Source organism: Acartia tonsa, chromosome 6, assembly GCF_053477335.1.
Source record: "Acartia tonsa isolate MP-2025a chromosome 6, ASM5347733v1, whole genome shotgun sequence".
NCBI classification, from domain to species: domain Eukaryota; kingdom Metazoa; phylum Arthropoda; class Copepoda; order Calanoida; family Acartiidae; genus Acartia; species Acartia tonsa.
The window spans coordinates 7444618-7455272 of record NC_137265.1 but is presented as its reverse complement, the minus strand read 5'-3'; the positions used below and the strand labels follow the sequence as shown (position 1 = coordinate 7455272).

General features: G+C 34.4%; 1 protein-coding gene across 1 annotated transcript in view; it reads left to right on the top strand.

Moving 5' to 3' along the window:
- Nucleotides 1-10655, top strand: part of Set2 (SET domain containing 2) — a 55321-nt gene that overhangs the window by 222 nt on the left and 44444 nt on the right. Inside the window, exons 2-15 of the mRNA XM_080163275.1 lie at nucleotides 128-280; nucleotides 387-451; nucleotides 789-885; nucleotides 1555-1649; nucleotides 3039-3248; nucleotides 3799-3905; nucleotides 5216-5317; nucleotides 5537-5590; nucleotides 5765-5922; nucleotides 6220-6382; nucleotides 7101-7223; nucleotides 8089-8312; nucleotides 8656-8784; nucleotides 9194-9280. Of these exons, the coding sequence (XP_080019401.1) occupies nucleotides 132-280; nucleotides 387-451; nucleotides 789-885; nucleotides 1555-1649; nucleotides 3039-3248; nucleotides 3799-3905; nucleotides 5216-5317; nucleotides 5537-5590; nucleotides 5765-5922; nucleotides 6220-6382; nucleotides 7101-7223; nucleotides 8089-8312; nucleotides 8656-8784; nucleotides 9194-9280 (1763 nt within the window). The 5' untranslated portion in view covers nucleotides 128-131. The remainder of the gene's footprint in view (nucleotides 1-127; nucleotides 281-386; nucleotides 452-788; nucleotides 886-1554; nucleotides 1650-3038; nucleotides 3249-3798; nucleotides 3906-5215; nucleotides 5318-5536; nucleotides 5591-5764; nucleotides 5923-6219; nucleotides 6383-7100; nucleotides 7224-8088; nucleotides 8313-8655; nucleotides 8785-9193; nucleotides 9281-10655) is intronic.

Genomic DNA, 10655 nt, shown 5'->3' with positions numbered 1-10655 from the left:
TCTATAACTTGGATCATTTCCCATTTATGGATGTTGTCATCCTTGTTCGATTGTAATTGAGAATTAAAGTTCAATTAAATAGAAATTCATGTCAAGATGTACTTGTAGAGATGACTATGTTATTAAGGACTATGCCAAGTGGGGCGCATCGCGGGAGGCGGAACTTGCGGACAAGTTCGCCGCCGACAGCGGCGGCTACTCGGCGGACAAGCTTGCGATCATCTGCCTCGTCTACGCCCTCGCCGACACGGCTAAAGAAATCTGCCAGTAATGATAGAAGGTAAATTAACATAAATAGCTTTGGATAGCAATAAAAAAAACACAGCAAATGATTTATGTAGTGCGTCTTCCACATGTAACTACATTTAATAGCTGATTATTTTCAGGGGTGTAGTAAATGAAATAAATGGGTTGGAACTAGAAGAAGGGGACACTCCTCATTTAAAGTCAGGTTAGTTTTCACGGACAACTCTTCTTTTTTTTGAAGTGGAGCATTGATTTAATTCCTTTAAGCTTAATAATAAAAAATGAAGATTTCCTGATTCTAAAATGTAAGTTAAAATGTGGCTTGCAACTGAAATTTAAATGTAATGACTATATTTATTGGAAAAGAAAACTTTTCCGTTAATTAAATTTCTTTCTTTCTTTATTTTCTTACAGTAGGTATTGTTTTATTTACTGAAAGAAATATTTTGTAAAATGTGACTTTTTGGCTAGCGGAAATGTTTATGGTCTTGTATTCATATTCGATAAATTCTTTATTGTCTATTTCATTATTTTTTTATTAGGTTTAGAAAGCGTAGATATTTGCTATGGGGGCTCTTCATTAGATAGTGATGCTTCTGGAAATGAAAACATCAACCAAAGTCATACAAATGGAACCAGGAACGAAAACTTATATTTAAATTAAAAAAGATTAAATGCCAGGAGTGTATTGTATATTTTTCTTTTTCAAAAAAGAAATTCAAGGTGAGGGAACAAAAGGGGTAGTTTCACGAAATGCATTTGAACTTAATTTAGTGAACCGCATATTTTATCCTGGTTAAATGGTTAAACTACATTTATATGGCATATATTTGAAAAAATTTCAATTTTCTACCACATAGTTTTTGAAATATCAAGACTTGAAAATCGTCTTTTTAAATTGCATATATCACAAAAAGACAATTTTCAGGTCTTGATATTTTAAAAACTACGTGGTAGAAAATTGAATTTATTTCAAATATATGCTATTTAAATGTAGTTTACCCCATTAACTAAGAAAAAATATGCGGTTCACTAAATTAAGTTCAAATGCATTTCGTGAAACTACCCCTTTGGTAGGGCAAAAAGAAAATGAAAACAAAAAAAGAGAAAAGGGAAAGAAAGGAAAAGAGTGAAAAAAGAGAAAGAAGCAAAAAACTTAAAATATCCGTTAGGTATCAAAACTTTAGGCTTAAGTACATAAAACAAATTCTTGTCTCTACCTATTTGTAACTGAATCCTATACATAAGTTAAGTATAATATGCAACACTGTGCATGATAAAATAATTTAAGTTAAGTTTTCTCCGTAGTGTCTCTGTGGGCAGTGGTAAAGCCAATGCTGCTATTGAAATGAATGGTGTCCATGACTCCGATGATGATGATTCTTCGCAAGGCACAGATTCAGGCATATTCCATTCAATATGTATCAAAATATGCAGGGAGGAAGGTGACATTGGGCTGTTAATTACACTAATCCCCAAAGTTTTACAGTAACGTTTTATTATTTGTTTGGTTAACAACTTTAGGGACACTTATTGAATTTTGATTGGTTGGTTCATCTATTAATTGTAATCTACAGAAGGGGTAATTTTGTTCATCATCATTAAGGATGGACATTAATTTATCGGCTATTGTCTACTCTTATCCCTTTAGATCCCTGCAAATATGTGCATAAACCATCAATTGATTTAGATCCCAATAAATGGCACCTAGAGAAATCTTGCCGCTCCCCTACCCCAATACACTTGAAACCCATCCAAAAATTTGGACTTTGGTTTAACTTTTGACTATTTCACACCCAAAATACCAACAATAAATCTGTAGGACAGGTAGTTAGTCAAAGAAGATAAAGTATAGAATAGAATCCAGGTAGAAGATTCTGCCTGGCTAGCCTGAATTAAAATTGGAACTTTTGAAAGTCCAAAACGGCTATAAGGGTGTTAGTAAATAACATGATTTCAGTAATTATTCAGAAAAAATATTCAAAATAAATTCCTTTTGCAATAATTCACTAAAAGCCTTGTAGCCAAGCTTCCAGCTTTCTCTTCCCTATTTACAATGGATTAAAAATGAATTTGATGTACATTGTAAGCCTTAAAAAATTTAATTATGTAAGAAAATTTACAAAAAATATTGGTCTTGGTATTTATTATATTATAAGACTAGGTTGCGCTCTTATGTATGTTTTTAAACAGCTGATTTATACATGATAGCAACTACACCCATACATTAACTTGTGGTAGGGGGGAAGGGGGAAGAAGGGGCTGTACCCATTTGACTGACCCTTGAAAATTACAAATGTGGTCAATTGTACTTACCAAAATTAAAACAACATGATTAAGTGACTTTTCCTCTTTGTCTATAACGACCAAGCAGCTCTTGCTGGCTTCACTTCTACAAGAGGTGTGTATCAGAGTAGGTAGTATTACTATTTATCAGATACATATGTTTATGGGTAAATGTATACCTTCTGATTACAGAGAATTATTCTAAATTGTTTCAAAGTTAAGCGTGTTACACTACATAACATAATTTTAAATCATGAAGATCAATAAAATTTTGAACAGTATATATTAGATTTTGATACAAATTTAATTTTTCTGATTTTGTCCAACTAGTCATTGTGATTTGTACTTTATCATTATTGTCTTTACTGCGCATGTCAAAGATTCCTTCTAATTTCCCAGAAATTTTTAGGGTTTTCACTTCTATTCCTCCTTATTCTATTTAGTTAGTTTAGTAAAAATACACTTATTATCTTTTTAAAAATATTTAATGGATAATGGTTTATTAGATGACAATGATTCCAATGACTCTATGCAATTTGCTAATACAAGAAAACATCCTGACAAAGTTGATGAAACTCCTGGAGCTGCGCTAGATGTTGAGAGTCCGGATATTCATGAGGATAATATTCGCATGGAGGAGGAGAGTGTTGAAACTCATGAAGATGATGTTGAACCAGCAGCTATGGAGTTGGAAGCGGATCATTTAGCAGTTCCAGGTAAATTAGAAATACAGGGTTAGAACCAGGCGCCTGCTAGGGATCTAAAGGGATAAGCCAATGGCCGACAAATTGATGTACATCCCAAATACATAAATTACCACACATGTGGATTAAGATTAGTGGTTGAAACGTTTGAACTGAACACCCAACTTGATTAATCAACCAATCAAAATTCACTCAAGACCCCAAAGTTGTTAAGTCAACGAATAAAGAAAAGTTATTATAAAACTTTGGGGCCTAGTATAATCAACAGCTCATAGTCCCCTCTCTCTCTCTTTGGGCTCCTACACAGATGGAGTAAACCTATTGAGGCATTGCTCAAATATGAAAAATATGGAAATATTTTTTTTTATGTGAGGGTGGGGGTAATCTTCATCTTGGGAGGGTTGACATACCCCCCTTGAACAGACAAAAACCGAACACAGATCTGTGTCAAGCTTTTGTAAAAACTAAGATTGGATCGATCTAGTTTACTTGTTCCAAATAATTAGACTAAGATCTTTTTTTTTAAATGTAATAAAACTTGAACACTGTTTCTACTTTATAGATGTAGAAACTGGCAGATCCACTGTATTATCTCCCATCAAGCCCTTGCCAGAAGTTGAGGGGAGTGGCAGTGCTTTTACTGATGCAATTCTTATATCTCCACCAAAGGTAAAGATTTAGCGCAGCTACTCTATTACTAAGAATAAATATAATTTTCTATGAAGTGTTTCTTTAAATCAGCAAGTCAATAAGGGGGAGGTAGGTTGTGCTAAAATTCCATAAAGGTGTGAGTTTTAAGGCTTAAAAACGGCAGTAGAACGATAATATTCACTAAATATGTGTATGCCTTATTGAAAAGAACTATGGACAAAACATTTTTTTAAAGTTAACATAAATTTTCTCGTTCTACTACTGTTTTTAAGCCTTAAAACTCACACCTTTACGGAATTTTAGCACAACCTACCTCCCCCTTTTTGGGTTGCCAGATTGTTTATTGTTTCTGTCCTTTAAAATATTAATGTTAAACGGTATTCTTGTACTTTATGCTAACTTTGCTTTTGAAAATCTTCATCACAAAATAATTTTATTTAGTACAGAGGCACATAATTTAAATTACCTGAACTTTTAAAAGGACTCTCCACAGAAAAATCAACTTTGGATTTTTGAAAATCTAACCTGAAACTATTATTCTCTGTTCAATTTTAGGCATTTTTTGTTTTTGTGGCATCGCGATCGAAGCCCTTTGAAAATTTTGTCCGCCGCCTATTTGTACTGCCGCTATAACAATATATACTACACTTTCCTCCACTCAATATATGTTCGCCGCTAAAGAACATTTGCTCCATTGCAACCGGCCGCTCTACGATTTATCCTCTTCCTTGACTGGACAATCCTGCCGCCTCCATTTTGTGTTCGCCTCCGCCAAATATAACCATCTTTTGCCGCAGTTGCCGCATTCATCGCCCTTCTCCGCCGCTACTCCGCTATACATTGCGTACGTAGCTATACACAACACCCCCAGCCTCCATTTAATTTCTGAACAAGGGAGAGGGGAGCATGTATTAAAAAGCGACGTACAGCGGAGTAGCGGCGGAGAAGGGCGATGAATGCGGCAACGGCGGCAAAAATAGAAGCTAAAAATCACTAAAGCAGCACAAATTAAATGGCGGGAGGATTCACTTAAAGGAGGTAAAAAATTTCAAAGGGCTTCGATCGCGATGGCACAAAAACAAAAAATGCCTAAAATTGAACAGAGAATAATAATTTCAGTTTAGATTTTCAAAAATCCAAAGTTGATTTTTCTGTGGAGAGTCCTTTTAAAGTGCACCGTAGGTATAGGGTCCAAAGGGCTAGTGCCACCAGCAGGGTTCAGAATAGGAAAAATACTACTTCTCATAATTTAAATTTTTTTCAAAAAACGAAAGGGGGTTGTTCATTGCTCGGCAGTCGCTTTGAGTGAAAGCACCTTAAAATCTTAGGTTGTGGCAGAGAAGAAGGATTTTCATGATAGAAAGATAACTGTGAACCTGGCAAATTCCAGCATGGAAAACGTCAGCATTGATAACTGCATTGATATTGAGGTATATTTGAAAAATGTTTTTTTAGGAATAAAGTAACTACCTACTTAATCAGATCCTATAATACGAATTAATATTAAAATAAAATTCTTAAATTCCTTTAAATTGCTATTCAGAAGTTTTATTAAAATGATTATCATAATCTTGTTGGGTATGACAGGTGTCTCACTTTAATCCTTCTAACTAAAATTAAAGCTGTATAAACAATTGTAATTTTTCTAGGATGAATTTCTTTGTGACTCTCCACCTTTATCAGTCCAACCCAGCTTTACAAAGGTAAAAATTATTCTTTTAGTAGCGAAGCAGTGTATTATTATTTTTTTTTTTATAATTGTTACTTAAACTTTGTTGCAAACGGTCCAACAATAAGTAAATTTTAATTGACAGATATATAAACACACAGACAGTATATTACTTTTTTATTAGGAAAATTAAATCGATTTAATTTAGTTGAATCTAATGGAATCAACCGGTGATGAAGATTCAGAAATCCAAGGTTTTCTGGAGATTGTACCATCCCTACCTGTGGACCCATCAGCTATTGAACAGGATGGATCCTCCAAGTCTCCAGGATCTTCAGTGTCGGCCTCACAAGTTTCAAGTCTAAGGTAGATTTTATTAGACGCACTGCTTTTCTGTATTCACCAGAATGTTCGTATTAGTCAGTGTTCTAAAAAAGCTATGCCCCTATTTCTTTTGGGATAATGCAGGTAACTTTCTACTAAATAATCATAAACCTTTACCTAATGGACATTGTAAAGTAGAACCATATCGGTCCAGCGGTTAACGAGATTCCAAACTACAGACACACAGAAAGACAGATAGACATCTTGTTACTTTTATGTTAGGATCAATGCTAATTTGCTTTTGATTTGAAATCAGTTTCTTACAAACCATATGTATAGGTCAAGCCCAACTTCCATGGACACCAAACCAGAACCTGTGTGTGTTGGTACTCCAAGCGCCTCTAAGAGGGCAGTGAGGAACAGGGGCAAGGCCTCGTCTCGGAAGAGCAGTACACAGTCGCCAGCAATATCAAGGAGCAGCTCTATTGACAGCAATGATCAGGTAATATGACATTGTGGAAAGATTTGGCGGTTTCCCTTAAACAGTCCCCCTCCCACTTTTTATTTTTAAAAAGAGGGGGTTAGTTTTTCGTTTGTTTATAACTTTGGCAGGTTAGGTTAGGTTATATTAGGTACTGGGTAGCAAGGAAGAAAACACCCTTCTCTCCAACTTTTTTCTTTCATACTTTCAACTTATATATACTTTTCGGTGCTCGTTAAAAATTCTATGTGAAAGTACAAAAATAATTCGAAAAATGTCATTATGAAGACAGAATGTGTTATTCTGTTAAAACATTATCTATAATACAAAGTAGAACGATGTCTGTCTGTCCGTCTGTCCGTCTGTCTGTCTGTCCGTCTGTCTGTCTGTCTGTCCCTTAAGATCTCGGTAACCACTGAACCGATCGGATTCTACTCTTCAGGGTATCTACCTATTGGTCCTGTGGTGGTTTTAAGCTATTTTCTTGGGGGGTGGGACACCCCCAACCCCCCCAAAAACCAAAAAATCCCCCCCCCCATTTTTTTTTTTTTTTTTTTGCGGAAGATTTCCTTTGTCCGTTATTTTTTTTGTAGAAGATTTCCTTGGTCCTTTTTTTTTGAAGGAGATTTTCATGGTCCTTTACGATTTTTGCCTTAATTTTTTTTATCACCTCTTGGGGCAAAGCCCCTAGAGGCTAGGGGCGAAGCCGCTAGTAATATATAAGATAATATTTATTTAGATCCCTAGCAGCAATCCAACGCCAGATGGAAAAAGTAGATTGAGAATAAAATCTCGCAGAGAAAGCAAAATTGGAACTCTAAAAGTAGAGAAAGGTTCACTAGAAGATAACAAAGATTTTATGGTAAGAATAAAAACTTTTTTAAAAAATATTTTAAATGATGTAACCTTAGTAATAATCAGAGATCTAATGGGATAAGAAATGGCCGATAAATTAATTTTCCCCTTAAAATTACCCCTTCCGTAGATTACAATTAATGCTTGAAATGTTTGGACACTCAACTTAGTGAACCCATAAATAATAGTCCCCAAAGTTGTTAAGTCAACTAATACGCAAACGTTATTATAGAACTTTGGGGACTGGTGTAATAATGCACTTTATTAGTGTCCGTCTGTCTGTCGCTTTTACCCACATATTTAGTAGTTTTTGATTAGATCCACTTTCTTTTTCTCTATTTTGTTGTCCTTTCATTCAATTCTTTCACTTTGAAATATGATTAAGACCAATAATAGATTTAGAAAGTCTAGATGATCTATCCTTTATTGTACCTATAATAAAAAAAAACATTGGAAGAACAATCCTTCTACATTATTGGTACGGATGGGTATAATAATAATACGACAAACAAAAAGCTCCGTCTGCTAGAAATTCCTTTTAAAGTTTGGCGAATTATTTTGTCTGATTGGCAATCTAGGGTAATAAATCTATTGGGCCAATATAAAGAGTTTATCAGTCTATTGAATCTAAAATTATATTTCCATGATGGTTTCGAAAACGATGAATATCCGGTGGATTAGAACCGGTTCTCAGTCACACTGAAAAATCGTGTATAGCATCGAATTACAGAAAATTTTCCATGAATATTAAAATAAAAACACAAAACTGAGTTTAATATTGACATTTTTTTTAATATCCACGGAAAGCTGTCTATAACACGATGCAATAAATAAATGTTCTTTGTAATATTTACTCCCTTCTTTACCTTTAGGCTGTGACAAATATTAAAGTTCCTGGGCTACAAAGTCAGGAGTGTGACAATATCAAGGACGAGATTAAGGAGTCCGAGTGTAGCTCGCGACAGGAGGAAACGGAGGAGGAGAGAGTGAAGCGGGAGGAGGAGGATAGAAGAGAGGTGGAGAAAAGGCTGAAGTCATTTCGTCACATCACTGAAAATCATTATCTCTGTCCCAAGAAGATTAACAAACAGTTTAGGTAAGAAATTAACGGCGGTATCCCCCAAAGTCCCTAGTCGAGCAGAGGAAATCCCCCTCCCCCTTATTGTGAAATTAACTGAATATAAATAAAGGGTACAACTTGGTTTAGTTTTTTGGTTAGGTTAGGTTATATAGGATACCGGTAGCACCTCAAGGTTAGGAGACCGCAGAGGTAGGCCGGCAGGTCTAAAGGGGTTAGAAATTTTTTTTTAAATCATCTAAAAGATGTGATGCACAAAATGGCTAATGTAAAATATTTGGTACAAAAGCGAAGGGTGTACCCTGGGAAGATCAGAGTAAGGGATGTTTACACAATAGCGCTAATAAAATATTATTTTTAGTAACATGCAGTGTGACTGTGAACCTCGAGATGACCAGAGCGAGGGGTGTGGAGACGATTGCGCTAATAAAATGCTGATGATTGAATGTGGCAAAGATTGTCTGCTTGAAAACAAATGTGGAAATAAAAGGTAAGAAAAATACTCCCTGTTTACTCTAGGGGCACTTAAGTGAAGGGGGGAGGTGGAGGGGGAAGTCTACCTTCCATTTCTATATTATTTTAGCTTTAAAAAATTTTGGGGGAGGGTTATTTTTTCTATATGTGATTCTGAGAGGATGGCGGTACCTTGCTTTTAGGGCCTATAAGAAGCTTCACTGTTAAGGAGGATCATATCGGTTTAGCTGTTTGAGTTCGTCGCTACATACACACACAGACAGACATCCTTTTACGTCTATGTATGGATAAATATATATTTTAATAAAACGAGTTTTGGGGTATAAGCTGTAACCATACGGAATTTAAACCATATATTTTTTTAAATAAAGACCTATCGTTTAAACCATTTCAGAGATCTTATACTTCATAAACTTTATGTCCAGGTTTCAGAACAAGGAGAACGCGAGTGTTGAGGTGTTCCGTACAGACTGGAAGGGAGTCGGGGTTAGGGCTACAAAGTTTATACCCAGGCATTTGTTGATAAGATATTGGGAGTTGTGATTTATAGCAGTGTAGCTGCTCTATAACTTGTATATTCGGTCCGCCGTAGCATTTTAAGAAGACTATAAGGTTGAATGTTTTAGGGCTACCAATTTTATTTGCGGGCATTTATTAAGAAGAAAATGGGTGTTTGTTTATGTATCACTATTGTTAATTCAATGGAAGAAAAATTAGGCTTGTTTAGGTAAGGCTGATTTATACAAGCTTACTTAAAAGTCCAAAGCCTGTAGGATATAGGGAGTGATGCTCACTTCCTGTTACGTGTTTTCGGCTCTAAATCTCTATTTTTAAGGCCCGAACCTTAGATTTTGGATCAAGTCTAGTACGCGAGAAAAGGTCTAAACCGAAATTATCTATTTATATGTTAACAAACACCTATCCAATAGAATCCACGATAACAGTCCTTTAAATTGATTAACGTTGGTTCAATGTGATTTTAGCTAAAGTCCTACACTACGCCCAAAATACTATCTCCAATCCCATGAGACCGAAAATAGCTGCCACTAGCAGTAGAATAAGATCCTCCCTCTAGCTAAAGTTAATTATAGAGTACTTTGACAAATTAGATTAATACCTTTTTATTAAAAATTATCTTTTAATTGATTTTTATCTTTTTATTCACTAAACAGGACTAAACTACACAATTACAATTATATTTGGACAATTAAATCAATGATAGTATCTTAAGTTTATATGTTAATTAATATTTGGCACAATTTGTTTAGGACAATGATTTCAGAAAATATATGTTCTGGGGTTTATAATTAAGTTGACAAATCACTATTCACAACACAAAACTTAAATCAATAATGACTAGATTGAGTACAAGATCCTTAACTTAGATTTAAAATGTTATTTAATAATATTAACTGATGGTTTAAGATAATTTTCTTAGAAAATATGACAACTGGGGTTTACAAAATTAAATGACAAAGCACTACTCACAACACTAAACTTAAATCAATAAATGACTAGACAAAGAAAAACTAAATCCTTATTTAAATTCGCTTACTAGTGGTTAAGGTCTTAAATTTACTAAATGGTTGAAAATCAACCAATGGTGCTATTACTTAAGGAAATGAAATTAATTCTATTTATTTACTTTTAAGTTTAAGGCAAAATTATCTAAATGATTTATGTTAAGATTAAAAAATAGTTTAAACTCCAGATTATTAGGTTAGTTAAATGGAACTAATAATAGTGGATGTAACTCTCAAAATATTTAGATTAGTTTGAATGATTTCATTTTGTGAAATGGAAAAGTACTTACTTCTAAATTATTCAATTTTCACTATAACTTAAAGTTTCATAAGACTTTTATTCACTGAAAAATCACTAACACCC